At 45.8% G+C, this 25367-nt stretch overlaps 1 protein-coding gene across 5 annotated transcripts in view; it reads left to right on the top strand.

Moving 5' to 3' along the window:
- The window catches only part of PRKACA (protein kinase cAMP-activated catalytic subunit alpha), an 89184-nt gene that overhangs the window by 39757 nt on the left and 24060 nt on the right, over positions 1 to 25367 (top strand). For all 5 annotated transcript variants that reach the window (XM_077327346.1, XM_077327347.1, XM_077327345.1 and 2 more), the window contains 7 exons: positions 15077 to 15138; positions 16405 to 16533; positions 16638 to 16736; positions 19581 to 19663; positions 20044 to 20170; positions 22204 to 22299; positions 22475 to 22597. In XM_077327346.1, the coding sequence (XP_077183461.1) occupies positions 15077 to 15138; positions 16405 to 16533; positions 16638 to 16736; positions 19581 to 19663; positions 20044 to 20170; positions 22204 to 22299; positions 22475 to 22597 (719 nt within the window). The remainder of the gene's footprint in view (positions 1 to 15076; positions 15139 to 16404; positions 16534 to 16637; positions 16737 to 19580; positions 19664 to 20043; positions 20171 to 22203; positions 22300 to 22474; positions 22598 to 25367) is intronic.

Below are 25367 nucleotides of genomic sequence, written 5' to 3'. Positions count from 1 at the left end.
AATGGAATTCTTTCTCTAAATCAGAACAGCCAGTAACTAGATATTCCTCAGTTTCCTTTCTAGTGTGTCACAAAAATCATGTCCTTGAACCACTTAGACTTTATTTAACTTACCCAGAACACTACCCAGTCCTGGCACATTTTTTCTGCCTCTGCTATTTGCTTCAGGCACCAAAATGGCCATATCACTTCTGCTGCACCATAAAATGCTTTCTGTAAAGAAGCTTTCCCTTTCACTAGTCTGGTCTTCCTTTTGTGTTCTGCTTTCCACCAAATATTTTTTCAGAGGACTTTGATCACTGCAAATCTGCTGGTGAGCCAAAGGTAAGAAAATCGAATCTGGAGTCACTTTTACAGAATAAACATCTGTGGCATATTTTATTTATCTGTTAAAATATTTATATCCTGTCTCATTCTTTGGGGTTCAAGGTAGCTTACAATTCATAATTAAACCAATGTAGTATGATTTTTTAAATGTCAAAACCCCAGAAAATGCCCATTAAATGCTCAAGATTCCAAGGACGGTGGCTTCCAACTGATTCGGAGGTTCTGTTCTATAAAGTGGGGGCCCATATGAAGGAGTGGGCTGTAGTAGACATCAAGTGGGCAACCTTATTAAGCAGGGTGATGCTTCAAAGGTGGCACTGAAGCATATTAGTGGCACTTGGGAACATATGTGGGTCCCAGTCTGTGAAGGGCTTTGGATGTTATAACCAGCTCCAGAACTTAGAAACAAAGTAGCAACCCATGAAGCTGTTTTAAAATAGGTGAGGTTGACTAGCTCCTGATAATAATCAGCTGCTGGATTTTGAACCAGTTGCAGTTCCGGGTCACCTTCTAGGATGACCTCACATAGAGGATATTGTATGTTTGTGTGTTCAGGGCCATCAAGTTGCTTCTGATATGACGAGGCCATGAATTAATGGCCTCCAAAATCTCCTGTTGTTTAACAGCCTTGCTCAGATCTTGCAAACGGAGGGTGTGACTGCTTTCACTGAGACAATCCACTTCATGTTGGGTCTTCTTCTTTCCCAGCTGTCGTAACTTCTCCTAGCATTACTGTCTTTCCCAGTGACACTTGTCATCTTATAATGAGAGCATGTTAGAGAAGGCCAAGTAGTGCAGTCAAGGTTGCAAAAGTGTTTCAAACTGAGTATTAAAAAAAGGGCGACTTGATAAAACACATACAACTTGATAGAAGGCAATCTTGGCCAACCTGTTCTTCAATAAGCACCCAAACTTTTAACTTTACAGAACAAACAAAAAACTACCTGTTTTATGCCACATATTGGTCCATCTGAAATCCTAGCTTTTACTCCCAGTATGATCTTCATTTTGTCTGAACTCATTGTCAAGTGCCTTTACCACTTGACTGTCACCTTAACGTAAGCATCAATTCAGAGATGGGTGTGGGTGGAGGTTCAGATAATATAAAATTGGGTCATCCACATATTGATGAACCTAACCGTATGAAGGCAGTCTCATTCAGCAGCCCCATGTGAATAGCAAAGAGGGTAAATGACAAAACAGGCACTCCACCAGACTGCTGACTATAGAGGAAACTCACTCTCCCATTGGCCAAGAAAAAGAGACAGAAACCACCAAATGCCTGCCTGTAACATCAAATGCCTATAGTAAGTCAGACAAATATATGAGGTTTTTAAAAAGTAAGTTATAAACAGATTAATCAAAGGGCCCTTTTACCGAAAACAATTTCAGCATGTTATTTATAGAAATTTGCATCCAGTGATACTTAGCCAGATTCATGAAAATCATGCAAATTGCATTGCATGTGGATTAACTGTGACCTTTGAGCTCCTACTGCTTTCCTAGCATGCTTCTGTTTGCTGAACAAGTTGCCCTCCTTTGGTGAAAAGCTGTTTTTCGTTGGTTCTCAGAGGTGGGGAAAGAAAAGAAGCAAAGTAGTCTATCTGATTAGATCAGTGTCTATGTGGCGAAGGAGCATGTCAGCCCGATGGGAGCATCCCTGAAGTGGAAAAGTTGCACGGCTGTCTGAGCAACAGAAGGTGTTGTGTGAAGGCCCTGTGCTTAGTCTTAATTGCCAGCAATGTGAGCTCATTGTGTTCCTGTTGCATACAGTAGGAGAGGAAGGAAACTTTAAACAGATTACTAAGGCTGCATCTTTATTAGCTGCCTATCCCCTGGTGTTGATCTTGGCATAGGTCAGTGAGTTTCTCTTGCGCAACTGGACACAGCTGATTAGTTCCATAAACTGGATTCATGGAGTCTGACCAAAGGGACACAAATAGAAAATGCCTTCATAGGGTGCCACTGTTTCTTTCTTTCTTTTTAAAAGAAAGCACTTTCAACTCAGTGTAATTTCTGTGTGTGTGCAAAGACTTGCTTGAACACCTGAGATGTTGTGGAATAATATAATGTATTTCTGTCCCTACTCTTTCCCATGTAGCTTTTTCTGAGCTAATACCTTAGTGGTGTTAGTTTGTACTCTTGTTCAATTGAAGTTGTCAACTTGAATGCAGAAGGAATTGAAAGGTTTTTGTATATTTCTTCCTCCAGTGGCAGCTAGTATATATTTTAAAAGTGCAAGAGTCTTAGTGGCCAGATGAAGAAGTTTGTCGTATTTTATTGTGCAGTCTCTAACAATAAAGGGTGGCTCATGTTATCACTGAAAGTAGGAAGACCAGGCCATGCACAATCAGGATTTTTTGTACGGGGTGGGAGGGGGGTGTCCCTGCAGGGATGTAGAAAAATATTATTTTCATTTATAGCCTATTCCAGTGATTCCCAAACCTTGGAGGCTGCTGCCCCTTTGGCTCCCAGGCCACGTCCCTAGTGCCCACACACACACACACACACACACACACACACACACCTCTTTTCTAGTGTTAGGTCTACTGCAAATTCAAAACACATTCTATTGTCTGCACTTATTTTTGGTTGTTGTGCAGGAGCTATAGTTCAGTCTGGAAAAAGTATATACAAGTTCTTTATAAAAGTCACCTGTAAATGCTACTTTCTCATTGGCGAGAAAGACAGATGGGGAAAAAGAGAGAGAAGCAGGCAATGGAAAATCCTAGAGCCAGAACAAGCAGGAGAAGGCTTTTCCAGCCTCCCAAAGAAGGAGACATTTGGGGGAAGGGTTGCCAACCCTGGGTTAAGAAATTCCTGGAAACCTGGGGTGGAGCCTGGGAAGGACAGTGTCTGATGAGGAGAAGGCACTCTGCAGGAATATGATCCCAACCAGCCCACCTTCTGGAGCTGTTGTTGTCTTCAGGAAGCTAAGCAGGGTTGTCTGATTGCTAGACAACAGACCAGGGTCCCCAAAGTTTTTGAAATGGCATGCACATTGGAATTCTGACATGACATGGTGGACACAGCAACAAGATGGCTGCCACAGAATGGTTGCTGTAGGAGGCAGAGCCAGCCATAGAATGATTGCCACAGCTTAACTTCAGTAATAGAGTGCAGCTGGTAGCTGCTGCCAAAGCAACATTTTAAAAATGCACAGCCAATCAGAAGCATCGCTGGGCATAAGCTCGACCTCGTCCCGCCTACGTTAAAAAAAATACTTTGTGAGCACCACAAAAGGTGCTGGCAGGTGCCACAAGGCCCAGGGAATCACGTTGGGACCGTCTGTAAAATGGGAGTGGCTTGTGCCTGATGGCAACCCGGCTGTGGCATTCTGTACAAACTGCAGTTTCTGGGTTTAAGGGCAGATCCACAGAGTGTAGCCTCAAGCTAACCATTGCAAAGCTCAGTGAAGCCAGATCAGATCAAACAAATCAAGCTAAGCCAAGAAGGCTGAAAAGATGCCGTTTTTTAGCTGCTTAGCTTGTTTCCCCTTCTGGCGATGGCAAAGTGATTTAATGTTCAAAGCAATTTCACAATGTTAAAAACAATTTCAAAACGGATTCCCAGGTATAGTCCATTTTCAATATCTTCATCAGTGATATTCTACTCTCTTATAATGTCTTGGTTTATGCAGTTCAAGCCCAAATTGGTTGCATAATATCCAAATTTGCAGGGGTCTACTAATATTAGTATCACAATGTGTAATTACTCTACAGGGGTTTACTTTATTACAGCTGATGGGTCTTCACCTGTAGCTTGTTTCCCCAGCAGTAAGGCTGGATCCAGTCTAACCCCAAAGCTCTTAACCAAGTCAGGGAGTGTCAGTTGGAGTCCATCAAAAGGAGGAAGCACAGGGCCCTTTAGGAAATCAGCCTTCCCAACCCATGTCACCTCTGTCTTGCCATGATTTAGTTTCAGATTGTTCACCCTTTGCCATTTAACCCCAGCAGCAAGACATTAGTTCAAGTCAACAGTGTCACAATGCAGTTTGGATAAAGAGCTGGCTTTGTAAATTAGCAGACGTTCACCAGAGGGGCCCTTTACAGTTCCCTGCCATAAGGGCCAGCCTGTTCATCAACACCACCCAGACGACAAAATGGTGGCCTGTCTTCATAGCACTGATCACTGGCATGGTGCTTTCCTGGATTTCATGACAGAGGGGGAGTTCAATGGATGCATACTTGGGCAGTGTGATCTCCAAATGGATGTGTGAGGCAAGAAACAGGATGCCGTTACTGTTCCTTAGCAGATGTCCAAGCTGACACTCACTGAGAACCATACTAAGTACATGTAGTAGAACATGGGGGGTGGATTTTAGTGCCACAAGCCAAGGACTCTAGTGTTTTTATGGATTTTAGAATACTAGATTCCAGAGCTGCTCAATGAACTAAAATTAGGTGGTGGGAGGCATGGCAAAGTGCTTGAATTAGCTAAAACACATCCTTGCCTTGGCTTCTTGGTGTTAAAGCTGTCTCTTGCCCTTCTAGTCAGCAAGAGCATTTCAAACCTGACTCTGTTTTAAAAAAAAGGGGTAGGGCTGCCAGCTCTGGGCTGGGAAATACCTGGAGACTTTGGGAGTAGAGCCAGGAATGGGTGAGATTTGGGGCAAGGAGGGACCTCAGTGGAGTGGAACACTATGGAGTCCACCCTCTAAAGCAGTCATTTTCTCCAGGGGAACTGGTCTCTTTAGTCTGGAGATGACTGTAATTCCAGGGGCTCCCCAGGTCCCACTTGGGGACTGGAATTGGTAGATGCCAGTTTGCCCTATCTCCCCCCAAAAATCATAAAACAATGTAAATACACCTTTACAAAATGGGGCATTGCTTGGAGGAGGGAGAGACAATGAAGGAAATAGGGGTAATCTCTATGGCTTTAAGAAATGCCCACTAAGGGTAGGCTAATATCCTTGTCCTGGAATGGTACTGAGAAGGACTGCTTGGACTCCAAAGCTCACTGCTAGGAAAATTAACGTAATTATGTGAGTTTCTTCAAAGGAGCTCTTCAGAGTGAAGAATGGCATGGGAGAGTTAAATCTACAAAACGAGCAAGTGCACAGTTCCATGTTAGGACCAAAAGCCATAATGTTACACATACCTTGATACGATCTAAATTAGTTGTCACTACCAAGATCGATGACGTGGAGTCATGGTGGAAAGTGTGTCAAGGAAAAGAGCAAATCTGATACTAGAAGTTACTATAAAAGTGAATGAAACTGAAACAGCATGTGTGCCAGTCTACATGTATGGTGGGCCTGCATTTAGAATACCCTATGCAATTCCAATGGCTCAGTTTTGGCAATAATTGCCGCAGAGAAGGTGACTGAAATGTGCTGCTGAACACTTCCTTTTGAAGACTGGCTTATGGCTCATTTTAATGTAGCATAAGTTTCATGCAATCAAGCCCAGTGTGTCTGATGCATGAGGTGTTATGTTCAGGTGGCAGGGGGACTATGTACAAACAGGGAAGGATGGACATGACTAGATATTGTTTCCATCTTTTGCAAGGTAAAGAGAATATTTACTAAGAGCAGATTTGGGACAACTTCCAGTTGCTGATGGATGTATAGTGTGCATACATATGTAAGAAGAAACAAGTACTTTTAGTAGTACACTAACTACCTCGAGTCCTCCTTGAGTCAAGTGAAGTAGTATGAATTTTGGATATGGACAACTTAGGAGTTTCTTGCTAGCTAGATTCTTCCTTCAAAACATTTCTGCTGAAGTACTGCAACATTTACGTTTTTAAATGTTCAAGGAGATCGAAATGGTCCCCCCACTGGTTTCCGTGTTTCTGTTTTTTTAAAATATCTGATGTGTGCCCATTGGTTCTCTTATGCAGAGACTTGTCTACCTAATCAATGTAATTGGCAGAAGGGGATTGTGGACACACGAGAGCAAATATAGCACATTTATTATGGCATATGCTTTTATCATCAGCCCCATGTATAAAGTGTTACAGTTAGTATGACAAGACACACAGCTACAAGCAGCACAAGGGGTGAGGGGCTTTATTGCAACGGGAGGCCCAGTTTTCCAGGGCAAGGTGTGCTGCATAACTTTGCACAGCACAGATGAAAACAAGATCTACACCAGTGGTTCTCAACCTTCCTAATGCCGCGACCCTTTAATACAGTTCCTCATGTTGCAGTGACCCCCAACCATAAAATTATTCACGTGTTCTTTCACAGAAATTAAACCAAAACTGACCAATGGCATGAAGATCCATTGTTCATGATTGTACATAAATTGTTTTTATCCTTGGGGTTTCTCAGTTCATTTCTGCCTCTTGTCCCACCATGCCGATCTTGCTCTTTTCCTCTGCTCCAGACAGATGAACGCTCTATCTCGATCTACCCCGCAAGGCTGTTGGGTCAATGGTGACCCCTTGGCCAAGCTGCTTGCCCTGCCACAACCCCTGTGAAAGGGTTGTTCTACCCCCAAAGGGATTCCAACTCCCAGTTTGAGAACCACTGATCTAGACAAAAGAATAAATGATCCCCATGATGTTCTGATGGATAAATTGAAGGACTGCAATCTGGATTTTCAGATAGTCAGGTGGATAGGGAATTGGTTAGAGAACCGCACTCAAAGAGTTGTTGTCAATGGTGTTTCATCAGACTGGAGAGAGGTGAGTAGCGGGATACCTCAGGGCTCGGTGCTTGGCCCGGTACTTTTTTAACATATTTATTAATGATCTAGATGAGGGGGTGGAGGGACTACTCATCAAGTTTGCAGATGACACCAAATTGGGAGGACTGGCAAATACTCCGGAAGATAGAGACAGAGTTCAACGAGATCTGAACACAATGGAAAAATGGGTAAATGAGAACAAAATGCAATTTAATAAAGATAAGTGTAAAGTTCTGCATCTGGGTCAGAAAAATGAAAAGCATGCCTACTGGATGGGGGATACGCTTCTAGGTAACACTGTGTGTGAACGAGACCTTGGGGTACTTGTGGATTGTAAACTAAACATGAGCAGGCAGTGTGATGCAGCGGTAAAAAAGGCAAATGCCATTTTGGGCTGTATCAACAGAGGCATCACATCAAAATCACAAGATGTCATAGTCCCATTGTATACGGCACTGGTCAGACCACACTTGGAGTACTGTGTGCAGTTCTGGAGGCCTCACTTCAAGAAGGACGTAGATAAAATTGAAAGGGTACAGAGGAGAGCGACGAGGATGATCTGGGGCCAAGGGACCAAGCCCTATGAAGATAGGTTGAGGGACTTGGGAATGTTCAGCCTGGAGAAAAGGAGGTTGAGAGGGGACATGATAGCCCTCTTTAAGTATTTGAAAGGTTGTCACTTGGAGGAGGGCAGGATGCTGTTTCTGTTGGCTGCAGCGGAGAGGACACGCAGTAATGGGTTTAAACTTCAAGTACAACGATATAGGCTAGATATCAGGAAAAAAATTTTCACAGTCAGAGTAGTTCAGCAGTGGAATAGGCTGCCTAAGGAGATGGTGAGCTCCCCCTCACTGGAAGTCTTCAAGCAAAGGTTGGATACACACTTTTCTTGGATGCTTTAGGATGCTTAGGGCTAATCCTGCGTTGAGCAGGGGGTTGGACTAGATGGCCTGTATGGCCCCTTCCAACTCTATGATTCTATGATTCTATGATCCTCAATGACAGTGGATCGCTGCCAGCTGTTGATGGAAGAAATGTATTGTTGCAGAAGCTTTCCTGAGCCGGAGTCCAACCCCACACTCATTCAGTTTCATCTTTAAAATTACAAGTATGGGACTCATGATAACTTGTAGGGAGTATCTCTTTTCCCCACTTCCCACACTATTTCCTTTCCCCCTCCACCTGGTAGCCCCCATAACCTTTCCCTCCCACCAATTTACATTTGTTTCTCCCCAGTATTTTGTTGTCCATTCCCATAGCAGCCTCTTCCCTTTTCTTCTGTTTCATCTGCCTATTTGCCTTTTCTCCTTTTCTCTTTCCTTCAGATTCTTGTCCTCTTGCTTTCCATGTTTCCTTCCCTCCCTCCCAGCCTTTTTTCCTGCCAGCCTTTGATAGAAGTCAAAGCTTATACTATATTGTTGCGGTTGCCTAGCAACACCCAGAGTGGCCACTGGGACCTCAGAATGTAGTTGCACAAAATCACACTGGGCCTTCATCTCTTAAAGCAACAGTTGCTTCTATTTCTTGGGGAGATTAACAACCCACGTACACACACACACACACACAGACATACACTCGTTTCAGATATAATTTTAGATTTCAGATTTTTTTGCAAGCCTGGGGCTTTCCCTGGGTTTGTAGGAAAATTCCTCCTGCCTGTCCCTGGCTGCATGGCAGGGGTTTTTTGATCCACTCTCCAGGACCTAGTTCCAAGTTAAACATATCATGGACATTTTGGATGATGTAATATAATGAAGAGCAGTCTGTCTCTGAATGTATAGGAACTTGAGGTTGTTCAGTAGCTTGTTAGGTATGTTTGGGGCAAATGAGTGAGCTTTGTTTCCAGGCAGTATATAATCAGCTTATGGAACTGATGGCAACTGGCTTTAGAATACAATAAATGTAGTTCTGTCTCACATCAGTGGCTGTTAACCATGATTTCTATTGGTGTATATCATAAGAACATACAGTTATTACTATAGCACCTATTATACAACATAATACATCATAAAAGATTTTTTAAATCATATAGTTTGGGAAACAGCCGGTAAGCTCACCTTATTGTATTCCTCTATAGTGTTTGAAACCCATGTACTTATGCTTACCAAAGACTGGAGTTAATCTCAAGAAAATGCCCTGTGGAGCACGCCCAAGATCTATCTGCTTCTGCGTAAGGGTTGTTTTGCATTGTCTCTGACTGTGAACATTTCTTTTAACGGTCATGGTTAGAAACCGAGGACAGAATGTGGACAAGGATGGGTCTTTGGTCTGATCCCGCAAGGTCTTATGCTGCCCACGACTTCCACAAGGGGCCTCTATAATGCCAGCAGCCAGAGAAAAGAGTAATTAGCCCCTGGCCATTCTGTTCTAGCCATTAGAAAGTTCCAGAGGAGGTTGTTGGTCATTGTTCAGTTGGACACTTGGTGTGATGGAGGAGTGGATCGCCTCCTGAAGCACAAGTCAGATCACAGCGCTCGGCCAGGTTGTCTGATGCTCCCTTGTGGCTTGCATGAGAGGCCCGTTGAATAGAGATGCAGGGCTGGGGAAGAGACACCTCTTGACCTTCCAAAGGGCCATGTGGCGCCTGAGCATAGTGCTGCTGGGCTCTGAGAATGGAAGAAGAAGCTCCACTTTCTCCTTATGTGGCAGTAGAAATCCCCACAAGGCTGAGAAAGCGACTAAGGCTGGCGCAGGAAGGCAAGAGCTGCTGAGGACTGTGAGAAATGTGGATATCATAGTAGACAAAAAGAAAGTAGGTCAGACAGACCGAGCCGCAGCTCCACGTCTGCTCGTGTGCGTGTCTCAGGGAAAATCCAACAGCTCTGTGCTGCAGTGTGCAGGAATGGGGCGGGAAGCTCGCTGAAGTGAGAACATCTCCCCCTTCCACCACCATCACCCCACTCTATATTCCACAAGAAGAAGGGACCTGGTTTGTGGGAGATGGGGAATGAGGTCCATACTAGGAACATTTCCTTATTCCAGGGCGCCTTCCATTTTTCTGTCCCTTGGGTTTCAGGCCAGCAGGAACAGCTCAGTCGGCAGCTCTGTGATTTTGGGAACCAGTGCAGAAGCGTTGTCCGGGGGTTGCAGGGATAGGTCAAGCTCTTCTGCAGAGAGTTGAATGGCTGCAAGGAAAGGGGCTGGGAGCCAGGAGTTTCTGGGCTCTACTGTATACCTATGTCTTTGTAGCCAGCAGTGAATACCTTAGCAAAGTGAGCATGGCTTAAAAATACCAGCTTGGTCTGTGCTGCTTGTGTTCATTCTAAAGAAATGTATAATGTGTTTAGCCCCCAGGTGATAGAAGAAGAATAGAGTCCCTTAAGGGCTTTGTTTCAAACGTTGTTAAGCAGAAGCAAGACAACCCTTTAGGAACGGGGAGGGGTGGGTGGGTGGGTTGTGGCTAGTGTTTTGGAGGTTCTCTACTTTTGCAAGAGGCATCAATCCCAGATTGTGTTGAGGGACTTCCTCGACTGGTGGAGGACAGCCACTTTTCATTTTGCTCTGGCATTTGTCATTCATAAACATTAATCCTGACAATATAGCAGTAGCGGGAATGCTTGGAAGGGCCCCTGGTTGCCGTGCCGGATATGCATTTTAGGAGAATAGAGATTTTGCCACCTGAAATCCTTGGGATGTTGGCCTCGGGAATTGTTGACAAAGAATAATATTTATCTGGTGAGCCCTAAGTGCTGTGACCCAGGGAGGCAGAGAAAATGTTAATGTTTGCATAATGCACAGAATCAGCATGGGATGATTTGATCAGTGTTAATCAGACAACTTTACTTGATTAGCTGATTAGGTTGTGGACTCCAAAATCTGCACAGGTAGGGAACAGCTACACAGGGCTGCCAAGAAGAGGTCTAGGGGGACCCTGGTTGGTAGGGTTGGGGCTGTAGAAGTGAGCACATGACATGGCTTGTTCTCAGAGAATGTTTGGGTTGTCTTTGTAATGGGAGGTGGAGGTCTAGTGAGAATCCTTTTCTGCAAGCCAGTGTTGGCAAACCTGGCAAATCCATAAAGTGGATCTTGAGAGAGGGTGTAGAGAGCTCAGAAGAAAGATGAGCTTTCTTCTGAAAATCCTGTTAGCACAGGGCTTTCCCCAGATATCAGCCCCCCCTAGGGGATCATGAAGGCTAGAAACGTTATGGGGCATTGAGTACTTCTCTTTGTTCGGTACATTTATGTGCACTTTCTTCTTTGTTCTAGCACTTATGTGCACTTTCTTCTTTGTTCTTGCTCTGTTCTGTGGCTCTGCAAACCAGGCTGTGTCCTTTGCAGATCACACGGAGCAGAAGGAACTAGCCCTGGGGGAACACTGAGCATGCTTGGACTGCAGGACAGCTGTTCTTCGGGGTGCCCAAGTCCGGCTCCCATGGTTCTTGTGTTTACATGGGGATTGGCTCTGCACTTGTGTACGCAGAGTGGGGTGAATGAGGCATGCATTGGCTCAACCTGCTGGCTGTTGTTTGGCTGTTCACAGGTCATCAATGGGATGGTTTGTTTTCAGAATGCCCTTGGGGTCCTGTAGTCAGGACAGCGCCTGTAAGGTTGGCCTTATGTTTTCAAGTGTGGGCCCTGAATCTTGCTCCCTAGCTGCTGCTAGGAATTGGCCAGTATCCAGAAATGCCAACGTGTGGCTGAATTTTTAGAGGATAACATTTTTTTTAATGGTGATATTTAAAAGTGCCAAAAGAATTTGGGGGATTTGACATAAGAACTTTATAAAGGGAGAAAGTTGGCATTAAGCATATATCTTTCTCTCTGAAAGACTATTTTACCAACTCTAGAACGTCCTTTTGTACTCTGGCTTGCTCTCTTTAATGATTTTGAGTTGGCGATGATGCGGCCAATTTTGCAGATGAAGTTGTTCAGGTGGTGAAAACCAAGGAGGACTGTGAGGTGCTCCAGAGGGATCTGTCAAGGATGGGCAAGTAGGCTTCAGTGTGGCAAATGAGGTTCAACATGAGCAAGTGCAAAGTTAGGAGCTCATTGGAGCAAAAAATCCCAGCTGTGAATACGCCATGATGGGGTCTGAACTAGCGGAAGAGATATCTTAGAATCTTTGTAGATAATTCACAGAAAATGTCAACTCAGTGTGCATTAAAAAAAGCAAATAGTATGCTGGGGATTATTAAGAAGGGAACTGAAAACAAATCAGCCAGGATCACAATGTCCCAGGATAAATCTATGGCATGGCCTCATTTGGAGTATTGTGTACAGTTCTGGTTGTGACACCTAAAAAAAAAATGATATAGCAATGGGAAAGGTGCAAAAAAGGGCAACTAAAATGATTAAGGACAGTGGTCCCAAACCTTTCTGAGGCTGGGGACTGGCAGGGCAACTGCCCTGCCCGCGCATTGTGCATGCGCGGCCGGGCCACACATGCATGCATGCGCAGTGCACAGCTGAAATCGTGCATGCGCAAAAGTGCCGCGCATGCGCTATTTCGGCCGCGCAGTGCGCGGCGTGGCCCTGATTCCCTCTCCCCGCCCACCCGCAGTAAGAAGCTTCCCGGGCCACAAGCTTGCGGCCCGGGAGTTTTTTACTGCGGGGAGAGGGAGCCGCGACCCGGCACCATGGCCTTCGCGGCCCGGCACTGGGCCACGGCCCGCAGGTTGGGGACCACTGAAAGCGGTCCCCAACCTTTCTCAGGTCAGGGACCGCCTCCGGAGTGAGGGAAGAGCCGACGGCCCGGGTGCTGCGAAAACGCGCACGTGCAATTGCCGCGCATGCGTGTTTTTGCCACCAGGTGGCATTAACGCACATGTGCGGCAACTGCGCGTGCACGTTTTCGCCATTAGGGGGAGCTACCGCGCACACGTGGCAACAGCGCGCATGCACGTTTGCGTCACCGCCATGCTGGCGGCTGCGCCTGCCTCTTCCCTTCCTTCTTGCTGCCGGCGGGGGAAGGCAGGCGTGGCTGGCGGCAGCCCGGTACCGTGGCCTTTGCGGCCCGCCACCGGGCCGCAGACCGGGGGTTGATGACCCCTGCTCCATGAAACACTGAGCCTGAGAGACTATTTCTATGATAAAAAACACCACTGAGGAAGAAAACAACTTTGAAAACGGGCTATTGAAAAAGAAAAAAAATGTGTTTGTCCGGAACCCGTTTTGGTTTATGTTTGGACATCATAGATATGAAGGCAATATCTACAAAATAAATTGGAAGAATTATAACCAAAAAGATTACATTTGTGTACCAGCCAATTAGTTGAATTTTTCTAGCTTTGACCTGGCGGAAGAGCTCCGTTTTACAGGCCCTGCGGAATGCCAAAAGGTCCCAAGGGGCCCGAAGTTTACCCAGGAGCTCATTCCACCAGGTTGGGGCCAGGCTTGAAAAGGCCTTGGTTGAGGCCAGGCGTGCTTCGTTGGGGCTGGGAACGACCAGTAAATTGTCTTCCGCAAAGCATAAGGCCTTGCGTGGGCATAGGGCGGTAGGCGGTCCCTCTGGTATGTGGATCCCAACCTGCATAAGGCCTTAAATGTTAAAACCAAAACCTTGAACCAGATCTGGACAGCAACTGGCAATCAGTACAGCTGATTGCCTCCACAGTGTTCCTGTAGTGACCCTAGCAGTTGTGTTTTGTACCAGCTGAAGTTTCCAGATCAAGGAAAAGGGCAGGCCCGCATAGAGCAAGTTACAGAAATCTATTCTGGAGGTGAAAGTCGCATGGATCACTGTGGCCAGGTGTTCAGGGAACAGGTAGGACGCTAGTAGCGGAACTTGGCAAAGATGGAAAAATGCCTGGCTGGCTACCTTCTTGACCTGAGCCTCCATAGTCAGCAAGGCATCAATGGTCATACCCAAGTTTCTGGCCTGGGACGCAGTTCTAAGTTGCATCCCTGCCAGTGTTGGTAGTCGCGCTTCCTGGCCTGCCCCCCTACCTCCTAGCCACAGGACGTCTGTCTTGGAGGGGTTGAGTTTCAGACGACTCTGCTCAAGCCATTGTCACCACTTTCAAACATCTGGCGAATGGTTCCGGGGGGGAGTCTCGGTGGCCATCCATGAGGAGATAGAGCTGGGTGTCATTTGCATGTTGATGACAACCCAGCCCAAAACTACATACCAGCTGGGCCAGAGGGCGCATAAAGATGTTAAATGGTGTGGGGGAGAGAACCGTGCCCTGAGGGACCCCACAAGGGAGTCTGTAGGAGCGCGAAAATTCATCCCCCACTGCTACCCTCTGGGTCTGGTTATGGAGAAAGGAGAGTATCCAGCTCAGAGCTGTGCCCCGTATCCCCGTCCCGGTGAGGTAGTGAGCCATTAGTTCATGTCAACCACATCAAATGTGGCCAACAGATCTAACAGAACTAGCATGGCCAACCCACCTCGATCCAGCTGGCTACGGATATCATCCAGCAAGGCGACCAACACCATCTCCAGGACAAAAGCCAGGACGAAAGCTAGACTGATTATGGATCGAGAGCTGAAGTTTCTTCCAAGAACGCCAGGAGTTGGTCCGCTGCGACCCTTTCAACTACCTTACCCAGAAACACTAAATGCAAAACTGGGTGGTAGCTGGCCGGGTCTCGCGGGTTCAGCGATGTTTTTTAAGGAGAGGTATGAAATATACTTTTAAAAAGTTATAGACCAGTAGTCACATACTGGTTTGGAGATTTTCATTATCTATAGTTAAAATGGTAGAATCCGTTTACTATTAGATATATTGAGATGATTATTAAAATTGTATCTTAGAGCAGCAGTCACAGACTGATGGAACAAACAGAAACCAGGGGAAAATGGCTGTGTTAAGTTTAGTGAGTAGACTCAGCAGAGTCCAGAGATGACCTAGAGGCCGGCAAGTGACCATGGCTGAGCTGAAGTCTCATAGCTGAGTCCAAAAGATAGTTTGTACCTGCTTTCTATGGAATGGTGACTGCTTGGGAACACACCCTGGCTTCTAGCTGCACTTTTTAGCTTCTCAGCTGTGGCTGAATCCTGTATTCCTGCAATTCATCTTTTCCCCCACCCCCTGAAAGAAATAAGTTGGTAAGGCTAAAAGGGAATTTTGCCTCCTAATGAAGCTTTGCCAAGCTCTAAAGCGTGTTTGGCAGTTCAGGCCTTAAAGCCACTACTGTTCTTAACACTGTTTCTCCACCTTTGTTTACTTACAGTGAAGGAATTTCTAGCCAAAGCCAAAGAAGAGTTCCTCAAGAAATGGGAAAATCCATCACAGGTACCTTCTTAATGTTTTATCTTCCTTTTGTTATCTGGGCATAGCAGTCTAGATCTTGTCACTTTCCAGTGGTGGGAGTTTTTTTTTACCAAATCAACCATACCCACTAGCATTGCACTTTAATCAAGTGGCCAGACCTCAACATTGTTACTTTGATTTAAACATGTTGCTGGTTTCATGGAAGCCCACCACACTCAGCTGGGTGGGTTAGGAGATCCCTTAATTACTTCCAATTGCAGTCTTCATGCTGTGGTTCTGCTAGCCTGCCCAGCTAGGGAAATAAGGGCTTTGAAATAGATGTTGCAATCCTCAGTTTATTCTACAGATGCCACTTTGGGTTTGCAGATTGTATCTGGAGCAGGAAAGCAAAGTATCCAGGTTGGAACAGAGAATGTTCAACCACAGGAGAGCCAGATTTGGACCTCATTGCTTATACATTTCTAGAAATGTTTGGCAGATCTCTTTGGGAACAAGAACTGCAAAGGTTTGCCAGTTTCAGTGATGCTTTGGAGGAAATTGAGTGCATATTAAAGAGCTGTCCAAACTACTCCAGTGGGCAGATTTGGCCATGCATTAGAAAGAAGGATAAAGAGTTCATAGCATGTTACTTATACTCATACCTAGATGTAAGTACACGACGTTATCAACCGAGAAAAGTACTTCTAAAATGGGTAAGGCTGCTTCACTCACAAGCCCAGTATTTTAGCATCTCAACACCAAAAGGTGGCTGTCTAAAAGAAAGGCCAGGTAGTTTTTTGGTTTGTTTATGATCCTGTACCTAACTGTACCGTTACCTGTAAATACAGTCTGCAATAAGTGTAATTTTCAGCTTTCTGAATAGGCCCTCTGCATTCATTTCACGTTGCATGTTCCTGGTTTATTATAGACAATGTGGTAAGATGCTGACAGCTAGATACAAACAAGTATCGCTTTATTGTGGCTAGAGTTGGTTTTTCTGCAGACAGCACATGGTTCCCTCTCTAAAATCTGTCTCCTGCCCCCTCTGGTGGTGAAATGATAACTTTGTCTCAAACTACATGAACACAGCTGCTTGAGGAAGAGTGTTGGTGTTTCCCAAAGCTGCACCTTTTTCAGAATAACTGCTGCCCCAGCATGGCATCAAAGTACATGATGGAGCCTGAAGGGCACATTGTCTTCCAGGAGAAACTAGCAGTCCTGCTTCTTGACTGTGCCTGGCCAGATTTTGGAAGTTGGCTCTCAGCAGATCTTTCTCCTCCCTTTCTCATTCCTGTCTTCCTTTTGCAGAACACATCTACCTTGGAGCACTTTGAGCGGCTCAAGACCTTGGGTACAGGCTCCTTTGGTCGGGTGATGCTTGTGAAGCACAAGGATACTGGCAATTACTTTGCCATGAAGATCCTTGACAAGCAAAAAGTGAGTCCGAACCTGTCCATGAGCAGAGTATAAGTTTTATTTGGGGAGTGGGGGGGGATGAGTGGAGAGGTGAATCTTTGGCTGACTGCCTTTTTGTCCCACAGGTTGTCAAACTGAAACAGATTGAGCACACCCTCAATGAAAAGCGCATACTCCAGGCTGTGAACTTCCCATTCCTTGTCAAGCTAGAGTATTCCTTTAAGGTAAGGTTTTGTTTTTATTTTCTTGGCCTTGGGATCTCTGTTATTCTGAAGCAATAGAAGGATTGGCTCCAAGGGTGTAAATGGATATCCAATATAATCAGTGAATCGTGATGGGATTCGTCATGGGATTCAGCTTCATCAGGGGGAATCTTTCAGATTCTCTTTAGTTCCATTCCCATAAATACACTAGAACCGATTCTGACAAAGCTATATGCAAAATGCGCAGCGGTTGTATAATAATTTTTTCTTTTTCTTCTACACCAGTTTGTTGTTCTTCTCCATCTTGCCTTGGAGCGACCCCCTTTCCTCTTCACATTCCAAGCATTAGCCATGTCCCTGCAGCCCAGTAAACACTCCCACAGCAAGCTACTTGTGGTGAGAGCAGATTCTGTTATAGCCACAGGGAACTGGAAAGATGTGGCGGCTCCTGGGTGCCTTGAGGAGCATGCCCCTGGAACAGCCAGGCCAGCACTCCTCCGCCTGCCTTTCAGCAGACCTTGGCAGGACTCACTAGGTAATCTTAGGGACTCTTGTTAGCAAGGCACCCTGCACTCCAGGTATGCCTGACTGTGGACTACCTGTCCATGGTAATAAAGTAGCCATGTTGTTATAAGACCACAATCGTTAGATGTACCCTAAACCAGTGGTCCCCAACCTTTCTGAGGCTGCGGACTGGCAGGGCAGCGGGCCGCACCCACGCGTCGCGCATGCGCGAATGCGTCATGCGCGGCCGAAATCGCGCATGCGCAAAAGTGCCATGTATGCACGATTTCGGCCACGCATAGCGCATTCGCGCATGCGCAATGCGCGGCCCACGCATGCGCAATGCGCGGGCGCGGCCCTGATTCCCTCTCCCCGCCCTCCCGCAGTAAGAAGCTTCCCGGGCCGCAAGCTTGCGGCCTGGGAAGTTTTTTACTGCGGGGGGGGGGGCGGGGAGAGGGAGCCGCGGCCCGGCGCCATGGCCTTTGCGGCCTGGCACCGGGCCGCAGCCCGCAGGTTGGGGACCACTGCCCTAAACCAGGCTTTCCAGAGGGGTTTGTTAGCAGCTGTTTCAGGGAAGAAAATAATAAAACCATTAGGCTTTATTAATCTGCAGGTTTATAGCCCTAGTGGCTAGAGAGGAACCTTTAAAAATGAACAGGGTCTCAGCCAGACGCAGATGTATCACCCACTATTTGTGGACAATACTGTCATGAACCAAGGCCACTCTTTTGCAGGACACAAGAAAAACTGAAATGTTCTTAGAAAAACATTTTATTGTGTCCAGAAGGGTACATCTGGGAACTTCATGACAAAGAAATCTATTGCTAAGAACATCTAATAGGTTCAGCACCAAGTTAGATATAGGCATCCCCTCTGCCCCCATCTATATTTCCGTTTCCTGCAATTTACATTTCCTACAGTAGGAGGGCTTTTATCTTCAAAGAACAGTTAGAACAAAGCAGAAGTTATAGTGTTCACACCTAGTGGCCCAAAGCACCGCAGACTAAGCACTCAAATAATAACAAACCAAACTACAGATAACATCACAAAGGATACTCTGCATCTCCTGGGAACAGGCTATGTGCAGGCTGAGAGCCCAGGAGGATGGAGAAGTGGGGGGAGCAGGAAAACAGGAGATGAGCCCCATAGCTTGGGACTTTGGTTCATCTCTGGCTGTAGTACATGACATGAAGTGGGAGAGCAACATGACAGATACACAATGGAAAATCTTGCTGATGCCATGTAGAGAAGAAAGCAAAAAGTTCCTTCCTATCTTTTTTCCAATGCCATGGCCCTTGACAACAATAACAACAGATTATTAGGACTACATCTATATTGGGGCATGAAAATGGGCCCCTGCTATGGCAGTGGTTCCAAGTGGGGTGGAAACAGACAGGAACACTGTCTATGCATACCTGCTTTTATGCTTCTTGCTGCTGCGTTCTCCCCCTTATCTGCACCTATCTCTATCAAGCCTCACTGTATGACATAGTTTAGCTGAGAAAAGAAAAAAGCATTTTGGAGTGAGGAAGGGGAGGGAGATTTTGAAAGCAGAGCTTAGCAGTTACGGGTAGAGTATTCAGTTAGATGCCTGTCTGCAATTTCCTCTTCAAATCAGGTGAGATATTTTTTTTGTCCTCTGCATTAAAGGGGAAATAAAAACAAAAGCTATATCATTCATGCCCAGGTCACAACATCTTCTGCATGCATTGTTTACAGCAGGCTTCCTTCTATGGAAAAACCCATATGTGGAAGCAGCAAAAATCTCAACCAGAATAAAGTGTGAGCAAGTTTAGATGTAACCTACTTTGCTTAAGTTCTTTCAATTACAGGACTTCCTCTGAAGACTAAGGGGTTGAATGTTATATTGAATGCTCTGAGCTTTTGTATACATGCAGCACACATACATGTCCAGGTTCTAAAGGGCTTGCTTTCTTGTTACTGTTAAGTTGATTGTGGTAGAGAGCAATGGGCGAGGGGTGGAGTATAGATGTTCTAGGGAAGTGAACATTTAAGAAACAATAGCTGTGGGAAAGGACTATAGTGCTGAAGCTTAAGGCATTGGAATCTTGATGCCTCCAGGTTCCTGGGCATTGTCTGAATGCTGGAAGATTTTTCTGTGCAACTAAAAAGGTCAAATGTTTGTGTTTTTTTTTTAAAGGAATTCCTTTTTATGTGCCAGATGCAGGATTCTCTCCTTTCCCCTCAATCCTTTTCCAGACTTCTTGTTTGAATATGTGAATTATACTTAAGCTGGGGAGCGAGTGCAATATGAGCACTTCATTTTAAAAAAGAGAGAGCAGTGGTGGGAGCAAAGGGATGCTTGCCACGGCTCTTAGTTGTCCCTACATTTGATTACAGGATAACTCGAATTTGTACATGGTGATGGAATATATCCCAGGTGGTGAGATGTTCTCCCACCTACGACGGATTGGCAGGTTCAGGTGAGTGATCTCCCCTTCCCTGTAAGTGTAGGATGATGCTCGTTCTGCACTAACAGGAATGATGAGTAGGCTTTGACAGGCCATTAGAAGCTGAGTGTTTTTTTATCAGGGGATTAGTGGTTGGGACTGGTGGTTTTGAAATAGACTGGACCATGTCAGTTTGGCACAGAACAGGTTTTGCAAGTATTAAATCTACAGTGTAAAAGAAGCCTGATGGAGAACCAAGGTGGGTTGAGGTTGCTATGAAAGTCCTGCTGAACATGGGCATGTCCGTCTTGATGGCAGTGGATTGTGGGCAGGATTGGGCCACACTTTAGCTAAAGTCCTACCTGTCATGGGTCAGAGTTGGCTCAGGAAAAAGCTTTTCCCGTTTTCTGCAGTGAACCTCATGCCCGGTTCTACGCCGCTCAGATTGTGCTGACTTTTGAGTACCTGCACTCGCTAGATCTCATCTACCGAGACTTGAAGCCTGAGAACCTCCTCATTGACCAGCAGGGCTACATTGAGGTAATGGTGCTTCCATGCATTCTGTGGGATCCTGCTACCCCAAATGTGTCCCTTGTCCCCATGTAGAGCTGCAGAATAATTACATGGTTTATCTTCAGCAACCCCAGAACATGCAAGGCTACTAACATTATTAGAAATCACTACATTTTTCTAGCCATAAGTAACATCCTATGAACATGGCAGGATCAATAAAGAAAATGCACAGGGCATAACTTCCTATATATTTTATTTTATTAACTGGGAACCAAGCGATTAAAATAAAAGTAGTGACACCCAGTCTCTCACAGGTACGTGGGACACATACCTGCTCTGAAGCTCTTTAATCCATCCCCCTCCCCCCTCTCTTTCCCTCTCCCTTCCCTGACCTACTCCCTGGTCCCTCCCCCCCAGACATACAAACACACAAACAAACATGCACACAAAGATTCCTCCCCCCCCTCCCTCCTTACCTCTGCTCCCAGGAGGCCTCTGGCCTCCTCTGGCCTGGAGGGCAGTACCTGGGCGTGCGCTGATGTGACGGCTTGTACATCAGCCCCTGGACTACACACAGCCTCTGCCCCAGCCCCTAGACTCCCTGCCTCCTCCTCCCGCTCCTCACCTTCGTGGTGGTGCTGGCCCGCCCAGTCTCTGCACTGACTCAAGATGTCCCCTGGCCTCAGGCGGGGTGGCACTGCCCTACAACTGCCCAGGCCTCCTGCAATGGCTCAGAGCGTGCCAGGTGGCCATTGGCTGCGGTGTCCCAGCCTCTTTTCGTGCGCTCTCTGAGGCGGGGCTATGGATGTCACATTTCCATCCCAGGGGCCATGTCAGAAGATGTGTCCCATATTAAAAAAAAAAAACCCTAGTGAATTCCTAACCAAGTATGGTCAAGCAGCAGAATGAGACTGTGGCTCTGGGGCAAGAGCGTCTCTTTTGCATTCAGAAGGGTGCCAGGTTCAATCCTTGGTCATGTCTAGTTAGAAAAGTATAGTTGATGTGAAAGACCTCTACCAGTATCAGATCAGATAATACTAACACTGATAGAAAGACTTGGTATAAGGAATATTCATATTTTAATAAATACTAATAACTATTTAATCGTGATCATGTTCTGCTTTTTATGTCCCGGGGGAAATTTCTTGGAACAGAAAATTTCTCCTCTTAAATTTCTTATATTAAATCTCAATTCTGCCCGTGTCAGGGTTATAGGGGGAATGTATCTTCATAACTTCCCTTGTATAGCTAACCCTGTTGCTAAGCGCTTGTGGCCCACCGGTAGAACTTTGTATGCAGGCATCACATCAAAATCAGAAGATGTCATAGTCCCACTGTATACGGCACTGGTCAGACCACACCTGGAGTACTGTGTGCAGTTCTGGAGGCCTCACTTCAAGAAGGACATAGATAAAATTCAAAGGGTACAGAGGAGAGCAACGAGGATGATCTGGGGCCTGGGGACCAAACCCTATGAAGAGAGGTTGAGGGACTTAGGAATGTTCAGCCTGGAGAAAAGGAGGTTGAGAGGGGACATGATAGCCCTCTTTAAGTATTTGAAAGGTTGTCACTTGGAGGAGGGCAGGATGCTATTTCCATTGGCTGCAGAGGAAAGGACGCGCAGTAATGTGTTTAAACTACAAGTACAATGATATAGGCTAGATATCAGGAAAAAAATTTTCAAAGTCAGAGTAGTTCAGCAGTGGAATAGGCTGCCTAAGGAGGTGGTGAGCTCCCCCTCACTGGCAGTCTTCAAGCAAAGGTTGGATGCACACTTTTCTTGGATGCTGTAGGATGCTTAGGGCTGATCCTGCATTGAGCAGGGGGTTGGACTAGATGGCCTGTATGGCCCCTTCCAACCCTATGATTCTATGATTCTATGTCCACTGGTCAACCCTCCAGCATCTCCAGTTTTAAAGGCTTTCAGTAGCAGATGGCTGGGAAGGAGCTCTCTTTGCCTAAGACTCTGACAAGCCACTGCCAGACGAACAGTATTGAGCTAGAGGGACCAATATTCTCATTATCTTCACACAGTCTTTACTTTTCCCATGTATCACCAGGTGACAGATTTTGGCTTTGCCAAACGAGTGAAAGGTCGAACATGGACCCTTTGTGGAACTCCAGAATATTTGGCTCCTGAAATCATTCTAAGCAAGGTGAGAAGATCTGAGCCATCTGTAACCACTGGCAATGTTCTGTACCTTGATCGGCCACAGAAGAAGACTCTGCCCAGCTGAGCATCTTACCCTCTCAGCCATTTATTGCCCTCCTCTGCAGTTGAATGCCGCTCGTCCTTTGTGCCTATGATCCGAACCTGCTTTCCTGTTGCAGGGTTATAACAAAGCCGTGGACTGGTGGGCCCTGGGTGTCCTCATCTACGAGATGGCAGCTGGCTACCCTCCATTCTTTGCAGACCAGCCAATTCAGATCTATGAGAAGATTGTCTCTGGGAAGGTAATGTTTCAGGGTGGAGGCTTATGTGCTGACATCAGAATACTAAGGCTTTGCGGTACAAGATTAGTGATCAAAGAAAAATGCAGTCTGTGTTGAGGACATCTTAAATGGCCCATGTTTAACCATTGTGCTGTTGTAGCAGAGTGCATGCATTTCTAATGCTCAAATAAACATACATAGATTTTTCCTTGCCAGGCAAGTGTTGGACTAGATGTCACTCAGCAGGCTGTGAATGGAAACCCCCTAAGTATTCTCTTGGCAAATTTTCCAGTTACCTTTTGATGGTGCTCACATCCCATCACCATAGTAACAAAAGAAATCTGCATATCTGTTACTATATACAGAGTGTAGGGTATAACTTTATTTTGGGGAAGGGGAGGAAATCTGCTTAATCTGGATATTGAGATTCCACACATCTTGAATAAATTTTAGGTTCTAGTCCTCCTTGTTGTAGAGAATAAACTACTTTGAAGGAAAATACATATGGAGTGGAATATAAACAGTGTGATTGTAGAATTCCAGCACAGTTCATTTAATTATTAATTTAATGTATTGAGGACATGTCTGTGCTACCTCTTGAAGTGGCTTTCAATTAAAGTTGAGTGTGGAATGCCAGGCCTATGTCTATAATACTCTATGCTTCAGAGTTTCTTCCCAGTGGGGCCTCATAAAAGACACAGGATCATATTTATTTATTTATTTATTCAGTTTATATACTGCCCCTCACTATGATGTCTCAGGGGGGTGTACATAGAACCAGTTAAATAGAACATACATAAAATTATTTTTAACATTAACAGTTGTAACAGTCAGCATCAAACATAAGCCAAGGGACCAAGCCCTATGAAGATAGGTTGAGGGACTTGGGAATGTTCAGCCTGGAGAAAAGGAGGTTGAGAGGGGACACGATAGCCCTCTTTAAGTATTTGAAAGGTTGTCACTTGGAGGAGGGCAGGATGCTGTTCCCATTGGCTGCAGAGGAGAGGACACGCAGTAGTGGGTTTAAACTACAAGTACAACGATATAGGCTTGATATCAGGAAAAAAATTTCACAGTCAGAGTAGTTCAGCAGTGGAATAGGCTGCCTAAGGGGGTGGCGAGCTCCCCCTCACTGGCAGTATTCAAGCAAAGGTTGGATACACACTTTTCTTGGATGCTTTAGGACAGTGGTCCCCAACCTTTTTGAGGCTGGGGACCGACAGCAGCAGGGAGGGCGATTGCATGCGCGGCCCTGCTTCCCTCTCCCCCCCCCCCACAGTAAGAAGCTTGCCCGGGCCTCAAACTGCAGGAATTACCGGGCCGGTAATTGCAGGAATTTAGCAAGGAGAAGACCACGAGCTTGGGGATGACAAGAATAGTGGAATTGCCTGACAGGGATGGGTCCAGACTGCAGAGAGGCCACCCATCACTGGCCTTCAGCTAAAAGCCTAGCCCCTGAAAAAAAATCAAGTTGCAATACCCTGAACCACCTGCAGTTCCCAGGTTGTCTTCAAGGGTAGCCCTCTAACTACAGTGTTAATAAAAGCGTGAATCAGCGTGACTTAATCAACTGAGTCTAGGAAAGGAGAGAGTTGGTGAACCAGAAGCAATTTGATACAAAGCACTCTTGGCCAGTATATTTTTCAAACAGCTCTTCAAAAGCCAACTCTACTACAGATGAATCCAACCTCTTTAGATCAATTTTCCTTATCATCATTACCTCTGCCTTGTCTGGATTCCACTTGAGCATGTTCTGCTTCAACTGTCTGGCCATGGCCTCAAAGCACTAGTTCAGAATGAGAGACAGAAGCATCTGAAGGCTTGGAGAATGAAACAGAGCTAGATGTTACCTGTATATTAATGACACCTTACTCTAAAATGCCAATCTCCATCTAGCAGCATTGTATGTATGTGTGTGTGTGCATGTATATGTATATTCCCCACCTAGTTGACTCTGAAGCTCTGTCCAGTGGGACATAAAAAACCAAACATACTAAAGTGTTACTCCCTTAACATCAACTCCATATTTCAGTCACTGGATAAGGATGGGAATGGTCAACTGTGTCAAAGATCCCTGAAAGATCTGACAGTATGAATTGTGATGGCTCTTCCTTGACCAACTTTAATGGACTAGAATTATGAATTTTTGTTATTTTCTTAGCTGATGTCTACCTATTAATTAATTATTTATTTATTACATTTATTTATTACATCTCCCAGCACAGCCAGCTTGTGGCATCAGTATGGTATGCAGTCAATATTACTTATGATGTAACTCAGGGGGAGTAGATTGCCCAATAGTTCCGGACACAGTCTAGCACCCAGTCCACGAACCAGGGGAGGGGTGAAACAGCAACCAGCGCAGCTGTCTCAGCAACGGCTGGATATGAGTCCTCCAGGATGACCTGGTGAGGACCTGTGAAGCTGCGTTCTGTACCCATTGCAGTTTCCGGGTCAAAGACAAGGGTAGACCCGTGTAGAGCGAGTTACAGAAGTCTAGCCTGGAAGTGACCACTGCATGGATCACTGTGGCCAGATGTTCCAATGACAGGTTGGGCGCTAGTAGCCATGCCTGGCGCAGGTGGAAAAACATCATCCAGGCTGCCTTCGTGACCTGAGCCTCCATAGATAACAAGGCATCAAAGCATCAAAAATCACCCCCAAATTCCTGGCCAATAGTGCAGATGTCAGTTCCACCCCATCCAGACAGGAAAGACGCGCTTCCTGATCCTGTTCCCTTCTGCCCAGCCATAGGACCTCTGTTTTGGAGTGGTTGAGTTTCAGACAACTC

This window comes from Paroedura picta, chromosome 3 (assembly GCF_049243985.1).
Source record: "Paroedura picta isolate Pp20150507F chromosome 3, Ppicta_v3.0, whole genome shotgun sequence".
NCBI lineage: Eukaryota > Metazoa > Chordata > Lepidosauria > Squamata > Gekkonidae > Paroedura > Paroedura picta.
The sequence above is the reverse complement of the archived record's forward strand: the minus strand, read 5'-3'. Positions and strand labels throughout refer to the sequence as shown.